The sequence below is a fragment of the Stigmatopora argus genome, chromosome 9, assembly GCF_051989625.1.
Source record: "Stigmatopora argus isolate UIUO_Sarg chromosome 9, RoL_Sarg_1.0, whole genome shotgun sequence".
NCBI classification, from domain to species: domain Eukaryota; kingdom Metazoa; phylum Chordata; class Actinopteri; order Syngnathiformes; family Syngnathidae; genus Stigmatopora; species Stigmatopora argus.
The window spans coordinates 13,311,154-13,338,833 of NC_135395.1; the positions used below are offsets into that span (position 1 = coordinate 13,311,154).

General features: G+C 40.4%; 1 protein-coding gene across 6 annotated transcripts in view; it reads right to left on the minus strand.

Moving 5' to 3' along the window:
- The window catches only part of unc5a (unc-5 netrin receptor A), a 132,570-nt gene that overhangs the window by 24,371 nt on the left and 80,519 nt on the right, over nt 1-27,680 (minus strand). For 3 of the 6 annotated variants that reach the window (XM_077609424.1, XM_077609421.1, XM_077609425.1), the window contains 8 exons: nt 25,864-26,007; nt 23,003-23,106; nt 21,585-21,765; nt 18,978-19,145; nt 11,858-12,022; nt 5,270-5,500; nt 3,580-3,879; nt 970-1,057 (listed from right to left, as the gene is read on the minus strand). In XM_077609424.1, the coding sequence (XP_077465550.1) occupies nt 970-1,057; nt 3,580-3,879; nt 5,270-5,500; nt 11,858-12,022; nt 18,978-19,145; nt 21,585-21,765; nt 23,003-23,106; nt 25,864-26,007 (1,381 nt within the window). The remainder of the gene's footprint in view (nt 1-969; nt 1,058-3,579; nt 3,880-5,269; nt 5,501-11,857; nt 12,023-18,977; nt 19,146-21,584; nt 21,766-23,002; nt 23,107-25,863; nt 26,008-27,680) is intronic. The other 3 variants (XM_077609423.1, XM_077609426.1, XM_077609427.1) reach the window with 3 other exon arrangements.

The following is a 27,680-nucleotide window of genomic DNA, read 5'->3' on the forward strand; positions in this document are numbered from 1 at the left end:
CATGAAGCATAATAAAGAGCTTTTATTTGAGTTATTAATGTGATGTACTGGTGTGCATGTGACACTGTCAACTTTGGAAATTAGTTGGCTGTGTTAAATGTCTGGCAGGAATACGAGACAATGTCGCACAATCTAGGTGAGTAAATGCCTCAAAATAGATTAACAACAATGTTGACAAAAAATATCTTTGGGGGGAAATGATCACAACTGAGTAAAAGGCTACATTCACACTGCAGCTCAAATTTAATTACTTTGCCCAGATGTGTGAGGCGTATCCTGATTTTCGTTTTCATGCAGTCCAATTCAGATTTATAAAAACTTAACACGGACTCCTTTGTATCAGATGTCTATACAAATTCTCTGCAGTATGAAGATTTTCAGTATGCATCCGATCAAGATGTCATCACCAGGAGAAAAACGTAACCAATGTCCGACAAAGACAACAGTGACCAAACAATGGGGGATAAAATCCCAGAAAATACATTTTCCTTCTTGATAGCATACGATCAGCTATCATGCTAAGAAAATTTTGACTCCAGTAGCATGAACTCTGCAATGAACGAAAATGTGAATTGGCCATCACATACATAAATAAATACCCAACTATTACATAACATTTTAACATTCATTCCGATAACTATAGCCTAAACAACATAACATGTGTATATATATATATTTTTTCTATGATTAAACTCGCCCTTTAAAAAAATAATTCAAATCTATGTCTTTTCTCTTCTGAACAACCCAATCAAGAGTGGATTATCAAGGTTTGTCCCCAGAGTATGAAATGCAGGCCAAGCCTAACTGTGAAAGACAGTGTGGATTATACAGTCTGGAACTGTCAGTTCAGTACATTACTTGAATAATTTGCAGTACATCCCTCCTATACAGATGTGGCGCGGACTGTATAATATTTTCCCGGCGGAACAGTGGGATATCAAAACAAACAGGAGTGCTTAAGAGACCCACCTTAAATCTTCCTTCTTCTGAACCGTGAGATAAATCTCATAGATCTTGCCTCTAGGGATGGCCTCTGGAGGAATGAGCAGACTGATTCCTAATGCAAATAACAAAAGGAGGAGAGTGGCGCAGTGAGAAGAAGGGACCTCATTTGTTCAGCCAGAACAGCGCTTTTGTCATCTCGCAAAGACGGGAGATCTTCGACCAAACTGTGCACCCGCGGGAAGAGAAAAAAACAAATCTATCGTGAAGGTCACACGCAGTTTGAAGCAAATCTCTGCATCGGCAGCAGAGGTGCCGGGCGTCTCATGTGGTTGACAATTAGCAGAGACGAAAGTGTGCAGTGCATTGCAGTTTTAATGTGTTCTGTTTGCCTCAAAGTAGATAATTGAGACCAAGGACTACAATACTCTGGGAAAATCCGCGCTTCCCCACGAGAGAGGTAATGCACCTTAGAGGAAAAAGAAAGTGCCGGTGAGGTCGTTTGAGTATTGTGGCATTGTGAAGCCACAATTACCCACTTAGAAATCTATTTAAAGCGCCGTACAAAAATATGACAAGAGTGTGAGGTTTACAAAAAGGCTTATCTGTTGAATCAGGTGAGTCTGCTTTAAATGCTCTCAGTCCTGTAAGAATCTATAAACCCCCACGCGCCTCAGCTAAATGAGCTCGAGGCAAAAATAGGTTGAAGAATTACGCGGCTCTGCTCTGACTCAATACATGCAGGTGGAAATTGTGTTTCTGTGTCCCAAGGAGATGATGCATTGGATAGCCTCCATGGTTATAAGTTAACCCATGCATAAAACATTGAATGAAAACAAGAGCACTTGGAGGACTGATTTCCACAAACTCTAGAAAATATGTCACCAATAGGACCAATAAGTGAGCATCTTAAGCGATACAATTTCATACATTTTATGAAGGTGAGGGTTACATGAGTACAACAATTTTCTAGATGGTGGTCAATTAATATTGATGCCATATCTAAACTTAATGTGACTCAAACAATACTAGCATTGACAGATTACAAAAATTAACTTTTGTATTCGCGCTATTACTTTTTGTTAGTAGTAATGTTAGAATTCACGTGTGTTAATTCGCGCCTAGATTTAACAGAAAAAAAACTAAACAAAAAGGCATACTAAGCTTTTAAGAATGGAAATAATAAGCACAGGACCAATTAATTACTCTAAAAACATGACATTTGTTGTGCTGTTGGTTGGTGATTAATTACCAACTTAGGCTGAACAAATTAAACATTACAGATGTGCCATCGTTGTCGGTCAGGGTAAAACATTTTTAAAAAAGCAAAATTTCAAGAAGATGGGAAAAAAAAATGAAATAAACCAATAATTCTACCAAGGACGGAGTAAGTGGACAATTTCGAATTAAGTCCAGGAAATCATTAGTGGAATCGGCCTGTGCATCAGCACACACTTAAGACATCAGTGGGTGATTCACCAGGCTTTGTCATGACTGAAAGCCCTAATTGATATAATTCGTCCTTCGTGTTATTCTTGAAGTCTCTCTCACTACTGTCCATTTGGTACAATTCTACTATGAAGGTGAATGTTTGTGAGTTTGCTTGGATAATGGACTAATCACGGTCTGCAGAGTTTTCTTTTGCCTTTAATAGTTGCAATTAAGAATAAAAGATCAAGAAAAGTGTGTAAGTAAAAGAAACAAGTACAGTTTCAGCAGCAAATGATCTCTATCAGTAGATAACTTGACAATAACCATCCATTTTATGTGGCACTTATCCTAATTACTGTCACTGTTGAGCTTATTTGTTATAGCCGCAATGGTTCGCAAGCAAATTTCATGACATACTAACACTTTCAATCATTATGCTTTTCTTGAGGTCCCTTTATGTATTATTCCATAGCGAAAAAAAACACCAGTTCAAAAGACATACTTCCATATGAATATCTTATTATTATGACAGTCATTTTCCATGTGGACCAGAAGAAAAAGGACTGTAATAATACAGTTGAGTTGCTGTGGTGACACGTCACCTGCTAATATGAATTGAAGTCGCCATGGTGACGAGGTGGAAAACGGTCTCACCAGACCACATGCCTCTCTGTTCTCAGAATAACAATGCCCTTTGGAGGGGTGTTTTATATTAGGGCACCCGGGCTGAACTATGTTTTCATTAATTTAAAATGATTTGTGTGTGTGATGGGGAAACATCAACTGAATATAATGAACTCTTGCTTAAATCCTAATGCATTTTGAGCAGAAGAAACCTGTCTGGTGGATTTAGTCATTTTAGTTGTTCTGAAATTTGAGAGTTCACGAGTTCCCACATTAGTTTCTTGTGAAATCAGCATACGCTATAATTGAAATGCTTCATAATGTTCTAGTTTTATTAATGTCAATGTCGTGACTGAGAGTGCACCCTTGGGTGCCTATATCCTTGACCACCTGCTGGGGAATTAAAATTCTTAACTAGCGAGCCATTTCCACTCTGACATTAACAGGTAATTGTGTAACTTAAGTGAGTCAGGAACATTCTTTTTTTTTACTCCCAAAGAAAAAATAAGATCTTAAATAGCAAAACCCTGAAAACTGTACTGTAACATCAATGTACAGAAAATAGTAACAAAGGTAACTCACCAGTGTTGGGAATTGTCAGCCTCCCGCCCAGGAAGTTGAAGGTCCCATAAGAAGTATTGGCTACATCACGGGACAGCGTTTTAAAGTAGCTCTGAGTGGACAGCCTGCTCACAAAGTCCGCAGGGTCCGAATTTAGTTTTCCATTGTGCAGCGTGTGTGAACCCTTTGGAAGTGGGTCCAGCAGAGGCCCGTTGGTCATCGAAAATTTGCCGGGAGCATCGTGTCGGGACCGTAGCGTGCCCTGGTAGCTGGTGGTGGTAGTCGTTAGATCGGGCTGGATGGTGAGCAAATGAGAATTCTCTGTTTTGATGATAAAACATGGAGAGAGAAAACAATGGGTGGTGAAAAAGGAGGTGATAGCTCACACAGACAGATCTCACACACTATTGCTGTCACAACACCAAGAAAACTGACAGAAAAACAGGAAAGCCATATTGCACCGAGAAAGACGCTCTCGACAATGCCAGCTCATAGGTCTAGGTGCCTGCTCCTTCTGTATATCTCTTTAGTACCCCAACAACGACAACAAATATGCTGAGAAGATTCTTTTCATACCGATTCATATATGCCAGAGCCCACTTTTGTCTCTCCATCCAAATCAGACACTTGCATTTCTATTACACCTGATGAAACCTCACAGGCACACACAAACAGTGAGAAAACTAGATGCAATTCTTGACAATGAGGTGATGGCAAAACACAAGGGCAACTTAATTTGATAAACAAACATACATTCACAACCACACCCACATTTTCCTTCAACCGAATGAACCACTTGAAAAACATCAACCTGTGGAAGCCACATTTTCAACAAGCAATACAGTTGAGTTGATCTTGCCATTGTACTGGTTGGTATTGTAAATCTTTGATCTCGCTAATTTGGAAGTAGCAGCAACACTGATGTTTAGATGTGTGACATCAGATGCACTTTGTCAAATTGAAATCTGTACTGTTAATACGGATTTACACCACAGGGTTCAAATGACACGATTCCATCTTATTTTTCTCACAAATACGTCATTGCAGTGTAATCAAAACTGCACGGAATCGGATATCCTCAGATTCAAGCGAGCCTTGATCAAGTATATGCTGTCGATAAAACTCACATCACTGTTGAAATTAAGTGCTCTGATACTGCCTCGTTGCAAATGGGATTTGAGCTGAATGCCATAAGAGTCCTGTGGTAAATCAAAGCTGCAATGCTTCACTCAATACGATAAAGATTTGACAACCTTTTCACCAAGTTATAGAAATCCTGTGTAATAGCTAACCAGAATTCTGGGTGCGTTAATGAATGCTCGTTTTTTTTCGGTGTACTGTCAAAACAAGTGGATCGCCAAATATTTAGGAACACAATAAGATTTGAGAGGAAATAAAGAGTTCTTCAAATAATTTAGTAGGAGAAAATAAGTATCAAGTGAAAACATCACTTTTTTAAAATTCATCTAAATTGAGCTCAAAAGTTATTTGAAAAGATAAAAGGGACACAGTCAGAAAACATGTAAGCCTTATAATTTGAGCCCAATTCAAATTTAGATAAGGGACCATATTTTTTTTTTTACTTGTGTCAACCAAACTGAATTGAACGGTGAAAACGTGGCCTAACGTTACATATCAATGAGCGCGGTACTGTCACAGCCACTGAAGGATGGACGCACAGACGAGAGTAAAACAAAGAATAGTGTCCTACTGCTGTGGGTGAGGGGCCTGCGTGGCCGCGGTGCCCACACACCTGGCTTGCTGGGCTTGATGCCCATCGGCTGGAAGCCAGTAGTGAGGATAGATGAGTCGGCCACGTCGGCATCCAGACCGGCCTTCTTGCGCCGATAGACCAGGACCAGGATGATGAGCAGCAAGGTCAGACACAAAGCCACCGCTACCATTCCCACGTAGAGCGCTACGTCTTCTGCTCTGCCCGCGGCTACGAGAACAAAAACAGAAGAAGTCCCAAGAATTATTCACAAGCAAAAACACTCCCTTAAGCGTAGCACAGAAATATCGGAGGGCTCTTGCAATGAGTTTTATTACCTGCTGTGTAAAGGTCTCAATTCGTTTAATCGAATAAAATCAGTTATGGCATTTATTGCTTTAACGCTGCTTGACATCCCTGAAGGTTTTACACGGAGGTAAGAAAATGCATTAGCAAATATTATACAAGCGCCCTGATATGAATGGCTCGACTTGTATTTAAATTTGCAGACAATTCAAAAGAATACAGGTTCTCCTTTTCTTCTTCCCCTCATTTCTAACCTGGATAAATATTCATGCATTCTTTCTTTGTATTTTTCTCTCAAAAGACAACACCTCCAGGAGAGGAAGTGAATTTGCCTATGAGATTTAGTGCTTGCCTCTAGAAACGCATGGTAACTGAGTGTACAATATGGAAATGATAACTGCACGCAGACAAACAGTCATATATTAGTGTGGGCCTTCGGTAAGAGAATGGGATTTGAAATGGATGTCTTTTGAGAACTACAGGTGATCATGGCGGGGGAGGAAGATGTTCTCAGGGTTTGTGGAGGACATTGTCCCAAGGATCCAAAATGTGATGTCCAAGTATGTAGACGCCAGGTATTTATGAGGCTGTTTTTTTAGATGACCAAAAATAGTCTTCAATGGTATTTTCCTTCTCAGTTGACTCTAAATGAATAATTTAATGAAATGGAAGTGCCGACTAAAATGTAAACGTGTAATAGCATTGTGAGCACTGTTTAATTTGATTGTATGAGCGTGCTTCTAATCATTATAAACTGAGGCCAAGATTAATGTTTAATGCTTACCCATTCATCATCAGAGGCAAAGAGATTGATGGAGATGAAACGTACTGATGTTAAAATGTATTACTTTTTGTATGTAGACATTCCACCGAGATTTAACGTATCCCAAAACGCACACAAACAACAAGCAGTGATTCATGCACTATCGTGATAAAGCGAACGTCTCATAATACAAAGCCTAGAATGAGAAAAGACAACACTGACTTAATGTTAGCTCAGTTTGTTCCCCTATAGTACCTTATCTCTGGATGCAGCAGTATTACACACCACTTTCCTAATCCCACAGGGAATAAGCAATGTGCTTTAACCGAAACAAAGCTAGCTAAACTTCTCACTTCCTTCAGCGAGGTGCCCAAAAAAGAGAAAAGACTCTCACATTAAACCTTCCAAATCCAATACCTTGGTTGAGTCAAAGGTCAGGGAAAAGGCAATACGGTGGTATTTGGACTTGGTAATGTTGAAGCCCACAGAGAGATGAGCAGACACCATATAGTTAGTGCTTGTCAGCTAACTACTAAATGAATAAATACTCTCAAACTGCTTTGCTGTTTACTTAAGGGTAAACCAAAGACACCAAGCAAAGATCCTGATCTTCTGCACGTACCATTCTCAAGGCAAACAAATTCTGTCAATCAGGTAAGGCTCTTTGGCCTTCCTTGCACATTTTGTTAGGATGTAAGCGACATTATCAGGGGCATCGCAGAGTGAAGTTTTATCTGGCCCGCCAGGTGTCACCGCCAAGCAATCCCGATGCTCACTTACAATCCCGACTAGAATCTGCTCTCAGCTCCCGTTGGTGCCGCTCATTGATTTTGCTGATGCCAGTCAATAACAAAGAGGGCATTTATCACACTTTAATTGACATAGTTAATCAGGCTATATAATTGGATGGGCTTTATGTTCACCCAAACATGCACCTCCAAAGTCACATTTACGCGTTTATGTCACTCGATCATTCAATGCTACTTCATCTAATTGCTACCACAGAACTTTTGATTGGATGTGCGCGACCTCACTTTATGATGGATGTCCATCTGTGAAGAGTTTGAAAAGACCTCAGGCCAATCATTGCACTTTAAGCTCAGCAGTATGGACAGGCTGCTTCAAAATTCCTAGTTGGAGATAGGATCATAATTCATTTTGTCAGTGGCTACCAAGCAGAATTTAGTCTCTTGTGGCATTGGGAGCGGCACCTGTTAGGCCTGCTCTCGCCAGGATGGATAAAAAAAACTTTGCAGGCCCCTGCGCCTCTTCCCAGGGTATTTATCATGAGCCCTGGGAATATATTTCATCCCATGGCCATTCCTAGTCACTTCGCTGAAGATGAATCACACTAGAGTTCTTCAGGTCAGGGATATGTGGCTAGTAAAACTCTCAAAGTGAACGTGACCATTACTATCGTCACAATACACTCATCCTATCCCTCAGCAAAGCCCCGGTGAAATATGGGCCGGACCAAACGGTCATCCATTTTTCATGCCACTGCTGACCCTGCACTGACAAACAAAATCAAGACAAAAAGATCGGACTGTTGCGCCAGGATATTAAACCTCAAAGCAAAGTGAGTTTGTGAGTCGGATTTTATCAGTCAAAACAGGATCTTGCAGCAAATCAAGTTGATCCCCGTCATCACGATCGTGCAGCTGGAATTTTGTTTTTACGACAACCTAATGTCCCATGATTCACGTTGTGCCCTTCGCCACCACTTTGTCATTTTCTTGCACAAAGCCAATGTCTATATCATTTGCAGAGTGTGCTTACAGTTCCATTCGGCTACAGTTTTATGAAAATAATGCTTCTTAGGTCAGGTCTGATTGTTTTTGAGAATTGCCACAGATAACTCATTAGATCACATATCCATTCGACTGCACCACCCAAAAGAATAACGTCCTTTTACACAACCCTTCTGTCTAAATGAGAAGTACGCAAGCTCCTCTGTCAAAGGACATCCTTTTTTTGCAGTATGCTAAATTCACTCAGCAGTTTTAATGTTGGATTATAAGACATGAGAATGGGGATGTATTTAGGAGCGAGTTTTCCCACTCAGCTAATGACGTGAAGACTAGCCAAAACTCCCTATTTGGCTTATTATCATACTTCACACTGTTATTGCAAATGGAACGCTCACATTTAAAGGGACCGCATGTAAGCTTGCACTTTTAACATTCATTAAATGTCATTAAAATTTCAATAGACTTTGAAGAAATATTTGGGGGCGGTGGGATCATTCTAACACCGTTCTTTGACATTTTTAAAAGTGGATGCTCAGCACGAGTTGGTTGTTATTATTTTGGTTCTGTATTGACAACGAATTTCCTGCACTCCACCTCAGCCAATTACGAGATTATTTCTTTGTCTTCATTCCGGTTGCTGTGAGGATTGTTTTGTGGGCTATGTGAACTAAGATTGCACAGTTAGAATTAAAATTGTTGTATACCAATAGAGCAAAATGACTATGATGTGAAATGAGTCATGACAAATTCAGAAAATTCAAAACAAGAACACATCAGAAATGCATTGGTCTATTTATAGAAAAAGTAAAAGATGAGTTTGAGAACACTCAACTAAGAAAACATTTAGTTAAAACAGATTGGTCTTATTTTGTGGCCAATGTAAATACAGCCTCCCTGCATGCATTTACATTAGAAACAATGACTGCCCATCTTTGTGTACAATGGCTTTGCATCTCTGAGGAAGAGCATGCTGACCTTTGATGATTGACCGTGCGATGTGTCTTGGTTCACAGCCGCAGTCTTGGCCATGGTTGAAACTTGAGACGTGCATATGCATGCGCAAAGACTCGAGACACGGGGCTTATGCATATGCAGCCCACGTCTACAAGTGCCCTATGAAGCGCCCTGCATGTAAACTGCCCATCCGATTTCACTAATCAACGCGAGGAAATTTATTCAGTTTACTCATCCGCTTGCCCGTGTCAATTAAATCCCCATTAAAAAAAACGGCGTTCACAAAGCATCAACAAAAGCGATTTATATCCGTTTCCCCCTCCACGTTGAGACTTTTGAGTGCATGGGAAACCACACTACAGTATTCTAGACATTTATGCTTGACAATATATGAAATGGAATAAACGGTCAATATGTGCGGTGTAAATTATGGGAAGTCTGAAGTGTGATATTGAGAGAGGTGCCATTTCTTTCATTTCATTCAAAAGGATTACGTCATGAATTATATTCACCTAGACCAGAGATGTCGTGAACATCTGGATGAGTCACTAATAAAAGCAGAATAGAAAATTTAGGCAATGACAAGTGACTGTGAATGTTATTCGCTCATTTCATTCTTTGGTGAGTGCATGTTCAATCACTGGAAACCTTCCCAGTTCAAGTGGATTGGACGTCTTCTAGAGACAAACTAATTAAAATTCACATTGTAGGTAGGCTGAGATTGGTGGTAATGTTTGTTAATGTCCCCGCTCCCCCTCATACAGAAAGATACACTAATTGACAAGAGCAATTTGGTGGCTTAATGATGTGGGAAAATACAATCATTGTCGTTGTAGGGCTTGCAGTTTGTACTTTTTTGTTTTTTTCTTATTCAGGCACAAAACAGGAACCAGCCCCAGCATCTTTCCCACTCGACAAGCTACTCAATGTTGGTTCAGTAATGAGTTAGGCCAAAGGCTGGATTGCTTACATTAAACAGGGCCACCCCCTCAGAGTACTGTAGTTTCACCAAGGCAATGATGGGGTGTGAAAAAGCATGATACAGTTTTTGATCCGTGCCAGAAGCATCAAACACATGCTGCACATTTAAAGTTAATTGGTGAATCGCCTAGTTGCGAAACATATACTCAGTATTTTATACAAATCCTGAACGTACAAAAGAGATCAACATAGTGAATGCAGTGGTGTTAATTAACAGAACGGTTCTATTTTCAGCATTGTTATCGTTACATCAAATGGCATGATAACATGTTGGTGGAAAATGAAATATAGCAGCGCAAAGCTGAGCATGTAGTAAAACACACAAAAGACGCAGGTTATGAGTTCGGTTTCATATGTCTGTCTGTGTTTGTGTGTTAGATAAGTCGAGAAAGAATAAAGGATTTTTTTGTCAAACTTGCAGGTACTTGTTTGTACCAAGAAATGAAGAGGTGATTAAAATTTGGGGTAGCGAGGTCAGAGGTCATATAGTTCAGAAAAGGAATTTTGTGATAAATTAATGGTATTTTAGGCCACTTTACCAAGCATGCCGATGCTTTGAATTTGGCTGCTTAGGTTCTCTGAGGATGCTCTGCTAGTTACTTCTGTAAGCAGTTGCATCAAAGTATCTTTTGTCAACCTGCAACACAAATTGGTTGCATAGCTTGTCTGTCAGAAAGACAGCAATTCAGTAAAGTTAGCGTGAGTAGAACAAACGGGTCAAATTACATGAGGTGATCTTTCTGGTCAGTGTTTGAAACTGGAAACTTTAAAATGCTTCAAGTCCACTTGTGAAGTGTCCTAGACTAAAGTAGAATATTGAAAACGTCAAAACTAGGGGTGCCTTAATTATGTTGTTATTTGTAATTAATCAATTGTAGTCATAGGTTAAGTAATAAATTTTTCTATAAGTTACTTTTTTGATGGTATGCATTTAGGCTAAAAGGCTGAGATACTTGCCTTTTGCTTACCACAGATGAAGCTAAAGTTTAATCTATCACACCAATTAAAAGCACACCGCTCCGGCTAATGTTAGAAATCAAGAGTCGAACATCTTAGCTAAGAAAATTAAAGTCAAGTAGAACACTCAACATTTGAGCAAATTTGTGACCAAGAGGCTGATGAATGCTCTTGCCAAGTAGATAACGATGTACTTCAAAAAGCAATGTGACTTTTTGTTATAAGGTATTTCAAATCCTTTTGAACGGCCACAAAAATGTAGACATTAAATGAAAGTACATCAAGTTGAAAGCTTTTCACGAAACTTTTCTTTAGTGACACGGAATTAAACAAAAAAAGATTGATGTATAAATTAAGGATCATGATGAATTAATGACAGTAATCTTAAAAACTACTCTTGTGAGAGGGTGGCCAAAAATGTAGTGACTTTAAGATTGAAGCCTTTTCACACAATGACCTCACACAATGATGCATTGGGGGGCTCTTTAAAGCCTCTCCTACAATGTTCATTATCAATTAGAAAGGTGGAATTAGATTTACCATCACATTCAACCAAGTAAACTACTGCATGTGTAGTGACGTGACTTTCAATTATACATATTTTCAGGAATATTTTAAATAAGTATGGTCAAATATTAAGAGTGGGCTTTTAGCCTACTGTTGCATCAACCTTGGCTTTATTTGAGCTGAAGTTTTGCTCTTTAAAATTCCAAAACCATACTGGAGTTGGCCAAAGTGTATTAAATGTACGTTTATTGAGCACTTTAGTAGCTCTGTCATGCTCAAAATCCATGCAGCCTACCAATTCTGTTCCATTGCATCATTTCTTTGCACAACATAGTGCATTTTGCTGTGTGTGGGCGGTTATACACTCACTCTGTGGGCACTGTTCGCTGGTGCAATTAAGAGACTGAAGGTCGAGCCCCTGGCAGTCCTTGCCCCCGGTTCCAGGTGATGGCTGGGTGCACTCTCGGCTCCTCCACATCGCACAGTCTGCCCCGCATGGTGACCACTTGCTCCATTCGCTCCAACCTCCATCCACTGTACAAACATAATACTGAGGTAAGGGAAAAAAAACTTGGAAATACACATTCAACAAATTCTAAATGGTGGCATGTATTTTTCTCAGGATGTACAAATTGACTACAAGATCTGAACGACTGATATTGAACTATGTTGCCATCTTTTGCAAATCTACAGGCTAAATGTAAACCTGTTGGGAGAGCACAAAGACATGCAAATCCACTTGCAAATGCTCATATTCAAGCAACTGTGCAGGAAAGTGGATTTTCTTTTAACCTGATTCTGTTTTTCTAACAGATGGAAATCAAATGCAAGCAAAGCTAAACCTCAATTTTCATTGAGTTGTTAAACTAAGCCTGTACATAACACTCATGGGAAATAGACTCCCGATTTTTTTCCATGCCCTATGTTCAGGGCATTCATGATAAAAAATAGATCTTGTAACACACCTGTAAAACAATAGACGATATGTGCATAAGATTTGGTGTTGTCCATGTTTACACTGAAATATATACTAGGTGTATATTTAAGAAAATAGGAAATGACAGTTAATCACTAATTATTAATTCTTGATTTAAATGCCAAATGATGATTCTATATTAAAAAAAATACAAACACAAACAAAATAATATGTGAACACAGTTCTCAGGCAAAACTGCTGTCAGATTGAGAATGTCATATTTAACATAAATAGAAAATGCAGCCATTTTAGTTCAAGGTGGGCTGCTGCTGGCAAAGAGTGATATTAGGAGTGACGCAGTACCCGCCCTGTGGAAGGTTACCACAGGGCTAATAGGAAAAAGAGCCATAATGAGCTCTCGTGGGGGGAGCAACACCACTGTCTTGCTCTTTCCTGTCCCGAATTTATCTGTGGCGAGAACTTGGCAAAATTATTATGACAGCACACACACTAACACACTGCCATGACAGCAACAACCCTCTTCCTGGCTGACCCAAGGGCAAGGAAACGGTAGTGCTCATTAATCCTAGCAATAAAGAGAGCAAGGGGCATGAACCCAAGAGTACAATTCTGACCTAGAGCAGGTCAGAGGCATTGGTTTATGATGTATGAGTAGGACTGAGGGTGGGATAGAACTAATCTAGCATAACTATGACTGATTGTTATTTTGGGCTTGGCACCAGTTCATAATTAAAAAGTGCCAGAAAGCTAAGACACAGGTGTTTGCATCAATGCTGCAAGACGTAGTACTTTGTGTGTGTGTGTGTGTGTGTGTGTGTGTGTGTGTGTCCAGGATTTCTGCATGCGTGTGTGGCGGGATGCTGACACAGCTTGGGTTACTATGCAGTCAGATCTGTTTGGCAGGGGGAGCGGAACCAATCAGATAATTGTCCTTGTTTGGCATTGAGTGGACCCATCCGTGGGCCAGTGGGCTGATTATCCAAGCTAGGATTGAAAATAATAGAAAAGCAAATGAGATACTAATGAATGTGGAATGTCGCCCCTCGGTTTAGCCATATGAATGTGAAATAAAGAGATGAGCTCAAAATTTGCTCTGATGAGGTAATGGAGTTCTCTATTTCTGGCACAAAGCAAGACTATTGAACATTCAAATAAGTTTTTCAAACAAAGAGACTGGGGGAATAGTATGCCACTTGTAAGAATGTCATTGAGTTTGGCAGGACTAGGAATTAAAGAAGTTCATTGTTGATGCACGTGAGAATGCAGCATAGTCAATAAGCATTTGTTCAACATTTTCATTTGGAGTTAGACATATGTTGGCAAAAATAGTAGCGCTAGAATGTACTGTGGTAGTACCTCTACTTACGAATGCTTGTACAAAATATTTGGGTTAAAAAAGCCTCGATGAGAACAAAAATGTCCCAATTTACGAAAAAAAATCCAAGTTACAATTTCTTGAGTTGTTCTCAGTGGGCTAAATTGTGTGTTGACATGCATGCGTGCAAATGTTTACTTCGCTGTCACTCGCAATTCCACCCCTTTGAGAAATGTCTTTTTATTTCTTAGTCAATTTAATTGCTCAATAAATAATGTTCTTATTATTTGGCATACAAACATACATTTGCATACACATTTTGGTTGGCACATTTTTAAAAGGTATAGGGGGGACTGTTTAAGATCATGCAATGAATTATGCTAATTGTGTGCAAAATACAAGTATGAAAGAAAATGAATGCACCAACAGCACAAATGTAAGCAGATAATTGCACACCAATATGAGAGTTTAAGATTAAGATTCATCATAGCAACTGTTTACAAGACTTGGATATGCGCCACTGTTTCAGTTAGCAATAACTTTTAAATATTGTAGTTGCAGGGGTTATGGGAGGGTGAGAGGAGCTGAGAATTAATTGAGAAATAGGGCTACCATTTGAAGACGAGATAAGTATTGTGAACCAGAAAAGCTGTCCTCTTTTAACACTGTAGTAAATTTGAAATCAAAACCTGGCCCATTCTTACTCCTTCTCCTGTGTAACATACGAATCAGATTATTCAGAGAGTTATTCATATAAAATCCCCCGGGATGAGATTGTTGGCACAGAAGTGAAAGGCTGTGCAACTGATTTTCAATCACAGCACTGCGGGTTTGAGGTCAGCCCAGCTCCTAAAGGAGGGACAGCAATACAATAGCTCAGTGTCACGCCTCAATTTAGACATGTTGTCGAGGGGAATAGGAAAAAAAAATACCCCCCACCATTCTATACAGGTACACGCGGGTTCTGTTTGAGGCTTTTGCTGCTCATAATGACAAAGCTCGCTGATGGTTATTGCCTGAGTTCATCAAACACCTGAGGTTTTCGCGTACTTGAGGGTCATACCTCAATTCTCTAAGTCCGTTCAACATGTGTGCACAGTGATGGCCCCTAAACCCACTGACCTGATGAGAACACAACCACATTGCCTCAGAGGTGAGTGGCAGCTCATCTCAAGTAAGTGACTGATACAAAGTCACCAATTATTGTGTTTTTTGGGAACTACACATTTAATCATAGAATTTTCTTTTGCCGGCTAATTCTAAGTTCAAATGAAATACGGAACAAGGGAGCCGTGTCTCCCTTATGTTAACTAATTTGGTGGAAATAGCCAAAATGGGTGACTGAATGCGAGATGAAAAGAGGGAGCCAAGGCAAATGGCACAGAATGATTGAGGCAGCAACAGTCCAAATCTGTCACCAGATGGCTACACTCTTTCCAACGTGAAGTAATATGTTTTTCTGTGCTATTAGCAACATCTTGTATTTGTTATTTGGACACAAATGATGTTCCCAGAACAAGTTCACTGCTAAGAAGTAGACACTTGCCTGCAGTGCAGACACAGCAAGCATATGGGTGTCGAAAAGCATGCGCGCACCAGAGGGTCGCGCGCACGCATGCAAACAAACACGCACAAATACACTAGCCTCGAGTCTGTTTATTTTCCATCTAGCGGAATTCTCATGACTCCGCTGGCGAGCCTGAGGGATCAGAACAATATTTGAATAATTCACCCAAGTTAGCAATCTTTTCATGTTCTTTGTGTTCCTCCCTTGCATTCGGCGTCTTGATTCACTTGTATCGGTAGTGTCTCGACGACATGCTTGTCTAACTTGGTTCTAAGTATTTACAATTAGGACGGCAAATGTGCCGTCACAATGTGAGATTTTGCCATGATTATTGGCTCAAACCAATGCGCGTAAGGTCTTTGGGAAAATTAGTATTAAAAGCCTCAGAATAGCAGTTGTAAAAAAAAAAAAGAAAAAAATAAATCACTTTTTACTGCCGAGTGCCACTTTAAGGTAAGTGTGAATTACCTTTTTCTAACAAAGCTACAGTTATGATTCAAATGCCATAGCTAGCCAATTGCTTGCAAGCTTTTCGGACATTCTGGGGTTGGTGGTCGCACTATCAACAGTTCGAAGGACGTTTATGGTCACTGTGCACGTCAGAGTGCACTTGTTTCCCCGACAGCTCTCTTCACTGTATTCTTTATCCCTAAAAGCTCCGCTCTTACATATGAATGACTATTCAAAAACATGTTCAGAACATATTCTACGAAGAGAAAAAAATGTAACAACCAGCCTCGTTCTACCCTTCATAGCAGTGGGAATTTACATATTCGGTGTAAACTCAAGGGAAAGGTGAAGAACCCAAACATGAAATGGAGGTTAACTCTTGTCTGTTTAGCAATGTAAAGGCCTAAAGTATCAATGCTGTTGTGCTCTGAGCTTTCATTTGTAGCCTAACCTCTTCCTTGAGTTTGCATGACTACCCCGGGAAGAAGCCCATCTGATATGACAGACTGGCCTCCCGCCGCCTACTAGAACACTTTGATGACTTGGACATTCACAAGAAGAGAAGTGCTAGCGTTCTTTCGCAATGAGGAGTCACTCAACAGGCTGTTGCAAAAGATGCCGGCCTGGAGAAGATTATATGAAATGTGGAAATTAACCTTTGTAAAAAGCTCATGAAACAAACAAAATGTGGAAAGATGGTTCAGAATGAATTGTTCTTGAACAAGAGTGGTTTCAAGCTCAAATGAATATTCCTGAGAATATTCAATCATTTAGTTGGCATGAACACACCAACACACACAAAACAAATATCAAAAAGGCATTAATAGACTAATAAAAACCAGTGCAACCATATTTCAGGCGACAGCCTTCTGCACCACAATGAAAGCCACAACAGTACAGAAGCAATGAAAAGCAGCTCAAAAGCAAAAGGCCCTGAAAATGCCTCTTGACCGAGAAAGGAAAAGAGAGCACTGCATCTAAGTAGAAACGAACGACAATGCGCATTGATGGGAACCCTCGACCTTTCTTGAGAAGTGATTACAACTTCGCTCATGTACGAGGGCTTTCGACAGAATGGTTAAAGTCATTCTAACAGTATGTAAAGGATGCCTCCTATAGAATGTCACCCTACAGGATTCACGAATGTGGTTGCGTGTTTAATGAATCAAAATTGAGGATTTGGATGTATTTCGGTTTGTCACTGCTGGGCTGTGCGTGAGCTTACTGACAAATGACGCAGCAGTCACTTCATCTCATCTGAGAGGACTGGGGAGGCACGTTCGTGAGTTCACAGCCGAGTAACGATGCCACTTGTGATTGGGAAGAACAAACTTATCATGTCCTCGGCTCTCCCGTGTTGGTCTTTGGCCTTGAGGGAAACCTGCTACAGGCGCTGACAGCTGGAAATGTCTGAGCCACGGAGAGAGGTAACGAGGGAGGAGAGGACACCTAGGTCACCTTCTGCTACCGGAGCATAAGACTGACAGGGGCATGACAGAGAACCGTGTTGTTTTCTTGAAATACAGTGAAAGTCGCAAAGGTCAAACGCGAAAGGTTTTGATCCACTTTGGCGCCATGTGCAGCTAAAGGATGAACTTAAGTGTTGTTCTTTTTCTTTCATATATCTGTTTTTGGAAGTCCAGCCAATGCAGCTAAAGGTGATGGCAAAGAGGGAAAGGTTAAAGGCAATAGGTTCACCACACCCAAGGTTTTATCTCCCACTCCAAAACCAATCTTTTTAAACCCATGTTGTTAAAAACAATACATACCTATACTAGACTAACCAGCCACTTTTCTCACAGACATTGAGTGCAACAAAACTAGTAAATGACGAGGTTTTTTAAATTCTACATTATTGTAATGGTAACATCATACCCACTCATTGCCTGTTCAGGTAAATATTTTTGACAGTGGTAGTAGACCCTGAAACAAGAGATACGGTTTTATACGAAACATGTATAAAGCGAAAAAAAAATCTGAAATAAAACGTGCCAAACAACTGGCATTAGCAATGACTTTCAAGATTGTAAACTATAATGAGTTTTATCCATGAACTCTGATTTATTGACAGAGAATACTAAAATTTCTGCCACCGGGCTGCAATGGCTGGAATTGCACTCATTCTTCTTATGAAGCTAGGAGAGTTTGATCTAACAATAGAAGGTCTGACATTAATCTTTTGATATTCATGGAGGTCAGTAGCCCCATTGCTACAGTATATGCCAAGCATTGAATTTAATTCCTGATTGCATGGCGGCTAATACTACCAGATCCATCCAGATAAAAGCCTGGATGAGCATCAACCATTTATACCTTTTCCTTGTCCTTGTCTTCATCCACTTGCTGGGTTAGGTTACTTTGACTAACGTTTAACATCTGGTGATGTCTCTACACCACCATGTGTAACGTAATACCTTGATTCACGGAGGAAAATAACCTTTGTTTTAGCAAGGGAGAGGCTGCGACAGAAAGAGGTTTAGGGTTTCCCTCAGCGCTTTTCAAGCATGGAGGATTTTGCAGCCAGTGCTGATTTGGACTGGGTCCAATGTTCCCCTTTTCTCATTCACTTGCTTCTTTCACCTTTAGCTTTTTTTCCATAGGCATCTATCTGACTGGCACGCTACCTTTGAGCCATCGTTACAGAGCTAATGTAGGACACTGCAAATGAAGCGGGCTGTATCTCAGGCTACAGGATCGATATATGTTGCTCACTATCAAGCAGACACTCCCTGGCCCTTGATTTCTCTCATGAAAAAGACTGGGCAGGGAAACGAAAGCCCCTCCGACTCTTACGACGTAGACATAGCACATGGGCTGCCATAATTCACCTTTTTACTGCCCATATTTACTACACAGCTTTAGCTGCAAACAATAACAAATGTAGTAGTGCTAGTCTGACACAGCAGTATGCCCGTCTGGCTGGGATTATGTCTCTTAAATCAGAGAGGTATATGAAATAAGAGCAGGGTCTTCATAAAAGATAATGAGATATGTGAACAAAGTGGGATGATAAATCACTTTCATGGCCGTGAGGACTAATAGTTTCTAAAAATGTGTGTCCGTTTAATTGTGGGATACAACAGAAGCAGCACTAGCCCAGGAAAGAGTTGCAGGCCAAAATGAAGATGAACGAGATGACTTCTGGAGGTGAAAGAATGCAAAAAGAAAACCACGGGAAGCCAAGTGCCACAGGACAAGCAGGAAGTTGCCTGGGAGTTACCTGGACAGGTGGCCACACAGGCACTTTTCTGGACGTTCTGCCCCTCACAGGACGTGCCTCCGTTCAGTGGTGTGGGGTTGGTGCAGCTCCGACTCCTCTTCTGCCAGCCTCGCCCACAAACAGCACTGCAGGACGACCAGGTGGTCCACGTGGACCATCCGCCGTTGACTGTCAGACCAGCGCAAGGAGGGGAATGGTTGGTGGGTTAAGGGTTGGGAGAAGGTTGAAAGGGAAGATGGGATGAGGGGACAGAGCAGCCAGGATTACCCGACATGCACGCTTGTGTGCCAAGAATAATGGTGAGTGCTGCTGCGGTTCTAACGGAAGCTTGAAAAAGCAGGCTGCTTCCTGCACTTGAGCTGGAATTACAGCCACCTGACATGCACACACAACGGCTACATTTACAGTGGGTGACCACATCCCAGCTTGTTTAAGAGAAACTATATAACTAAATCAATGCTACGCATAGCCGAATGTTCGGAGCCAAACAAAGTGTGAAAATGCTTCCTACAATAGAAAATCACAAGAGAACCCTTCTAAAGTTAAGTGTGTTATACATCCTGGCAATGAAAGTGATTTGGATTGTGCCCATTATTCAATATTCATCACTGATTGCGGCATTTGCCGTCACACATTGTCTGAATTATAGAGAACAGCCCTAACATCCGATTGCAAAGAGCAGCACAATCAAGCTCAAGCGAGTGTCCATGTTTGGAAGCTGCACGAGTTGGTGGCACATCACTGGTGCTCCACTGTTACGGTCTAATAATTACATCAAACGACCCCTGACGTGATTCAAATCTGTACTTGTTTCATCTTGGATGACATGGTGATTCCTAATTTATTGACTCGAACAGTGCACTTTTTCCCCTCTCTGGACAAACAACCCCACCCCCAATTTCCCCTCTTACTTCTGCCTTGTCGTGACTGAATCATTTCCTTGCGCTCACTATGCGATTGATTGCTCGCCACAGCGGGGTAAATTGCCAGGCAACACAAGCCTTGATTACCTCTTAGCACAGAATGCAGCCTCACCAGCTAGGCCGTGATAAAATGCATTTCTGGCCCCCTGTTGAACCCTTTGAAAAGCAGCCATTATTATGACCCACTGCAGCTAGCTAGATCAACTAGCATAGTGGACGTGCCGTTTATTCATTTGAAGCACAATGTGGCTGCAAGAAAAAGAAACAAGAGTGCTTTTGTTGTGATTTGACCTTATTCAATTCAGACAATAATGGTTGATTTGTCATCTTTTCAAGCACAGTGAAAAAGTGGTGTTAGGGTTGGTGCATGCAAAAAAAGTAGTCTGTTCACACTTTTCTTAGATATTAAAGTGAGAAACTTAGTTTGGAATTTGAAATCTACAATACGCAATATTTAAATGTGTAAATACTACGTATGCAAAGATTTCAACCAGCCTACTTTGCATGTTTTTGGGATGTGGACGGAAACCAGAGTACCTGGAAAATACCCACGCAAGCAAGGGGAGAACATGCAAACTCCACACAGTGAGTGAGGACCGACCCCAGAAAGGTGAGGCCAACGCGCTAACCGCTCGGCCACCAGGCCACCTGCAGTAGTTTCAATGAAATAAATAAAAAATCCACAAATCCCTTTCTTTTTTTGCAAATTTGCAACCCATAATAATGTTGCAAAGAGAAAAAAATAAGTAGTAATCATGTTTCATGATCGTTTAATCGCTGGCAGGCCCCAAGTCAAATTGGATGCGATGTCTATTGCCCTCAATAACAGCCAATAGAAATATTGGATGTTCTCTTTTTATTTTGAATGCCACAAGATGGCTACAAGATTTAAAACTAGAGTGAGAACAGAATCTCAACTGAAAGGAAACATTTTGTATACTGCCAAAACTCACTGCTTTTTTTGTGTATCCACATTCTCCCCTCTATTTGACTTCAATCTACAGAGATTGCTTGTGTAAGAGGCAGCAAAGCCACAAAGTTAAAGGGTAATTGATCTTCAGGTCACAGAAACCTGAATATGAAAACTACATAAGATATTCAATTTTGGTGACGGAATTCCCACCAACAATATTTCACAAGGGATGTGACTACTCATAAGGTGGCTTCTGTTTGAGTAATAACATATTTACAAGAAGACGTCTCATGGAGACATATGGATACAACAGATAATTTGATTTGAAATCAAAACAAAGGATAAAAGGGACATTTCTTTTTGAGCCTTGTAATACCATTATTTTTTAATTTAAATAGTTGAATTAAAAAAAAAAATAATGCTGTGGGCCAGATCTGACCCACAGGTATGACACATGCATTGTAAGATATGTGGTTTAAAATCCATTAATTTGTATTTAACTCTTTAATGCATGAATTAAGACTTTCCTTTTTGAATCATTGCTGTTATTGTTGCCGCTTGGCGTTTAATCCAGTAAAAAAAGGATGCATTTGGACGTTAGATACAAACATGAATTTTTTTTTTTGAGAGTTACTTGGGTCATATTAAGAGTGTATTTCTGTTATTATTTTTTGTAGAGATTCTCTTTTACTAAATATAGTATTTAAAAATTGTCCAAGTTTTAAACAAGTAACCTATGTAACCAGTGCTCTGAAATGAGCGTCCACCTACCGTAGATGAGGATCGTTGCAGAGTTGCTTTTGCGGCGAGCGACGATGTTCTTTGCCACACATGTGTAGTTGCCCGTGTCGGCCAGCCGGGCTTTTTTGATGATAAGATTATGGTCGGTCGTGATGAAAAAATTGGGGTCGCTCTGCGGGTCGATCACGTCCTCGTTTCTCTGCCACTCCACCTGAAAGAGAGTTTGATTGGCCAACAGTGCAACTGATCCCAACAGAAAAAGCCAAAGAGACATTCGGTAAATGGGAGACACGAGGGCTAACCTTGTGTTGCTGCTCTCATGAAAATAATTGATATTTAAGGAATAAATTCAAGCATGTAATGGATAGAAATGTTTGTTTTAATATTTTGGAAAAGCTAGAGATGTCTTCAATTCATAGGAAAAGAGTAAAAAAAGAATAGACAATTTGTATTCCATTGTAATTTCTGTTTTAGGGGCAATCTGTCGTTTACTTGGTGATGCTTGACTTTCTGCCTTCTTGAGGGTGTTGCAGTATTGTTGTTGGTATTATTGCTACATGTGATGCACATAATTGGGCTTTCTTTTTCCTCTCTGCGCGCCTATTTTCTCCTGTGGTGACTTTTGCTCTGATGCTCTTTTTGTGTTGAGCTGCGGGCTGGCGCTTTTACTTCCCATTTCTCTGCAAGCTGTCCCCACACTATCCAACTGTGATAGACTTGTTGGCTGTTTGCGGTCCCTGGACTGTCTGAATAGTTCGCCTAACCTATGCTGTTTGTCTGATTAGAGCTCACGCTGTCTGCATGGCTTTTTTTCCCCTACGGGATTGTATGATTTGGATTTTTGGGCGTTTCTTTTGTTAAAAGTTGAATTCTAGTACAATTCAGATGACCAATTACCATTCAGAACACCCTTTTCCAAACTATCGAAGCCGTGTCAGTTTAGCTTCAAGTACCCTTTGCGTATGAGCCATAAAAAAATTGGAACTGTGATTTGGCATCCAAATTTAATAGCAATTACTCAGTGCCGCTGAGCTCACTCATGTATGTTGCTTTCCACACTACTGAAAGTCTTGGAAAGGCCCAAAAACTTGAACAGAGCAACCGTCCATGAGAAATATCAAGATGGCAAGGAGGCAGGATAAAAAAAAAAGTGAGCCATTAATTATAGATAGGCCTTTAGAGACGCCAAATTCAGGGCGAAACCTCCCAGCTTATGCTGGGTGATATGACGAGCATATGTGATATATGGCAGCTTGGAGATGTGGGAGAGATGATAAATCAATGAAAGGGGGTAATTAGAGGTGTAATTTATCCATATGGGCTGTCCGCTCCCCGGTGAAAGCTGGGGAGATGATCACTGAGCCTCTCTCTGCCCTTTGTCCTCCCGAAGATAAAAGGGTAAATGGATGCGACATGCGATCCTATAAATACTTTTCATATATCCTCACCTCGGGTTGCGGCACTCCCTCGGGGGGATGACAGCGCAGTGACACCTCCTGGTCCAATGCCACCTCTTTCGCTTGAGGCTCCTCCTCAAAGTTCTTTCTCAAGTCTGTGGAGAGAACACAAAGAAACGCGACCAATTAGGCTATTTGTAACAGCATGTGGAGTGTAAATGAAAGCTCCGCCGAGCAAAATCTCGGAATGTTTGCGGGCGTGTCGCACTCCACTTGGCCCCCGGAGCCACGCAGGGATTGGTGGCACCGAGCATGTTGCATATTACGGTCTGCCTGGCTGCCTCAGAGATGCTGTCTGCTGCCAGAGGGGCCCGACATCAAGCAAAAGCAATTGCATTAGTGCTCGCTCCTTCCTCCGCGCGCCACCCACTCTCTCCAGCAGCAGCCAGCCCGCAGCTCCCATCTGTAAGAGGGCTGGGAGCAGCCACACGAAAACAAAACCCGGAGGCATCTGGACAAGAGCTCCCGCGAGCTCGGCCGACTGCGTGAAGCTCCGCATTTCATCTCATTGAATGCTTTCACGGCCGCACTCGGCGTTGCTCTATATCTTGCCCATGAGTCATGCTGAGCGTTAACGCAGGTAAAGTCGGTATTGCTCTTTTTTTTTTACGGCTGGAAATGGATGGAGGACTACTTACATCTGATGAGGCAGACAGGCCACTGATAGCTACCAGCTTGGCACTAATTTGATGTGTCCGCCCCAGGTTTGCACTCAAAGTGAATCGATGTGTTGCTGTGTCGTGAGGGGCAAAGGGCGCGGCCGTGAGCTGTTGTTGAATTCCTTTTAACTAAATCTGAAAGCCTATCCTCAGAGGGGCATAAACTAGTTTTACTCATTGGCTGCTGTAGATGGTACGAGACGCCCAATCCATTTTGACTGGGAGAGGATGGCAGCGAATTATCGCTGTTAGCCTTCTGACTCAAAATATATTGGGGATCTAGCGCCATGAATGGCAATGAAATGAGCATTTACAGCCAGTGTTTGCATTTTAAATGAAATGGACGTCCATCGTTGTCAAAGGTAGTTAATAGTAAATATTCTTGTCACAATCCATGGCTTAATAAATATTTTTTTAAATCTTTTTTCTGCATATATTCATACATTTGCATATATATTTAATATTTTTTAAAGGGTTTAGGTGTTACTATTAAAGACCGTGGAACGAATTATGCCAATTCAATGTAAAATATGTCTCTACTATCAAAGTTACAAAACCACTTATGGAAGTAATTAGTTTTGTAAGCAGAGGCACCACTACAGTTAGATTTTTTTTCTTTTAAGTATATATTCATATATATGATACTTATTTGGAACTGAAAATTCAACAATTGTTTATCACACACACACACTATCAAATAAATAAAGCACAGTAAATTTTCAGTTTGTTCCTTTTTAGCTTCTGACCTTTGTCGCATTGACTTCTTTAGCGTCACACATTGGGAACATGATCTAAAACACTGACTGATAAGGCTATATTACTGCCAAATCCAAGTACTAATACTCTTCACAATGTGGGTCAAGTGAAGTCGTTACAATATACAAACCTCAGTCAAATGTGGTGGCAGAACCCAATAGTTTCATTTTCATTGTTTTCACCCCGTAGTCTCTCAATTCATTTGCTTGGAAGACGAGCAAGTGCTGTAATTAGAGATGCACCGTGGGAGCTCATCGCTTCACTTAGCTGCTCAAAGCGGGCTAAGTGCTACTAGCTGCTTCGAGCCAACACACCCTCATTCGCTGGACATGTTTTCTCTAGCAGCAAGAGAAGTACATGCTGTCGAGCTATTTGCCAATTTGCTATTCACCAACAAATAGTCATCTGTCCGATTAAAGGTGGAGATGGAGTACTTTTTCAAATAAAATGGAGCCTATACAGATGAGATACAAGCCTCTGAAAAAAGAAAGCGAAACAAATGCTCGCTTTACATCTTAATGAGTGACTGAAGCCTCTAACAGGGTGAGAAATAATGAAGGCCAGTCTTCTGAAGGTCCTGTTGTGCAGGGGGAACACTGTTTTCTAGAATAATGCATATTTATGTGAGAATTAATAAGCAGAATGCTTCAAAACACTGTAACGTTGAAGGGATTCCGCTAATAAAGCTTTGAGGAGGCTGCAGTCGATGAGCCTGTGTTCCCCTGACAGATTTACGGTCGGTACATTGCAATAAATTTGGAATTTTTTTTTTACTCGGCTACTTTCATCTGGATCATCGCTGAAACAGTCTATCTTGTGAAAAATATGCTCATGAATACTCAATTTAGTGTGCCACATTTTTTTAAAAACATCTTTCGTGCAAGGTAAAAGAATCACCGCAAGAGGAAGCATTAGGAGATAAAGGTCACTCATAACACAAGGTGGATTATTATGGTCTTTTTCAATCCTATTATAATAATGCAGTTTCTTCATGCAATTTCTTCATGCACATTTTTAATGCGTGATATCATGCTACTGTGGAGTAAGTACCTAATGTCAAACGCCACAGATGTTATCCAATTTGGATTTCGGCTGAGATTTCTGAGAAAATACTATCTCATAAATCAATTCAGTCAAAGGTGAGTAGCCTATTTTCCAGACTAGAGGTCACACTTTTTATTTTATTTTTTAATATATAATATAATATATACATACATATAAGTTTTTTTTTTAATTTATTTATTTTTTATAGGTGACTATGGTTTCACTTGTAGCCCTATGTTGTAAGTTATGTTTTTGTGTTTCAATGAGGCCCTCTATTATTTATTCATATTTATATAGTCAGACTTATAGTTTGGTGTGATGTATAGTTTGGATAATATGTTAGGTTTGCCTTCCAATGGTGTTTTCACTCTAAAGATTTCAACGTGTACTCACAAGCAATTCTGATATAAGCTTTCTGGCTTTTCTGAGTTCCGGTGGTGCTCCAGGCGACACACTGACACCAGTACTCATCCAGGCCAAAAATCTTCTCCACCTGCTGTCTGGTGATTTCAATTGTCACCTCCATGACTGGCAGAGCTGCAAAGGAAAAAGAAATAATGACAATGGAATGTAAATATGGTTGACAGACTGGCAAGAATGAAATCCCATTTCCTCTTTATCTCAACAAGGAAGTCACTTTTATACCTTTTGCCCAGAGTCTAGAAACGTAATTTCGAAAGTTCAGCATAAACAAGCAGAGAACTATCACAATATATGCGCTTGTTAAATGTGGAAAATGAGAACAGAGCCTTCAGGCAGCACTGGTCTCATTTGGAGGGCGTTTAAAACAGCAACAATTGGGATGGAATGCAAAAAAACACAACCTGTCCAGTTCCTCTAAAACTGCAATGCAAGTAATTAAACCTCAGCAATACAAACAAAATAGAAGTATTTTTTTTCTTTATTGCAATTCCGTATAGAAAAGTATGTTTTGGAAACCAGCATCCATTTTCCTTTAACCTTGTATTGATACAGAAATCCAATCCAAACTTATTTTCTCTATCTTGAACAGCAGGTTTCAGTCTTAGAACATGTCCTACTTTCTTGCCTCTGGATGAAGAGATACTCTGTTTTCCTGTCAGTTTCCTGCTCACCGATCTGATCTTTCCTCTCCTGGGGTCGTTTCCAGTGAGATGGTGAGCCTTTCCTATGAACACAAAATATCCAAGGAGGCCTCAGAGGATACGGTACTGGCAAAGCAGCACATATCCTGTAGGCCGTCTGGATATTAAAGTCTCAATAGTTGCACTTCAAGTTCCATTTGCATAAAAGCTCTTTGTGACACTCTGGCACTCCGTACACACACTTGAGCTGTCTGATATGAACACTTCCAGTTCCAAACACGTGCTTGGCTAAGTGGCACCTATCAGATCATCAAACCTATACAGCAATTTTGTGAAGAACTTGCACGGGTTGGACATATCCAGAAAATGTGTTGTTCTCCGCAAACAAATGGCACCTCACAATGTCAATTTTTATAAAGCACTTAATTGACGTGAACACCGGGGATTAGCCATCACATGGCATGCGAATCCGCGAGTCACAATAAAGGTGGATGCATTTGCAGTTACAGCAACTCTATACGTCCACACACAGAACAAAAGAATAAAGTCTAGTCCTTACTTGTGTGTGTGCAAATGTAAGCTCTCTTGAAATGAATTATTACATAAACACAAAAAAATCATTTATACCTGATTCTAAAATCAGAACCCAGGAAAAAAAAATAGTTTTAGTTGAAAAAAAAATGCTCACAAAAATCAATTTTTGACACTGGTTTCATGGATGAAATGGAATTAATTTAGTTTAATGATTTGAACACCCTTGAATCAAACCAAATCAAATCAAATGAAATTGGGGATTTACACCACTATTAAGTTGCTCTACATAAACATTTTTCCCCCTAAATATATCAAAAGAAACTACATTGCATTGTCCTTAAAATTACCCTGTTCCTGGACTAGGTTAACTTCAGCCAAACTTCAAAATACAGTGTAAAAGAAGTGAACTATTTTCCTTTGAACTGTAGGGATAAACTTTTAAATCCCAGAATTAACTAGAAGTTACTCCCCCCCCCAAAAAAATCTGACTGCCATACAGAATGGTAAACCGTGCAAGAGACAGAGAGAGAGAGAGAAAGAAACTATTGTAATCAATCCAAACCTGTCTCATCACAGCCGCATGTAAAATAAAATACAAATTCAGACTATGCA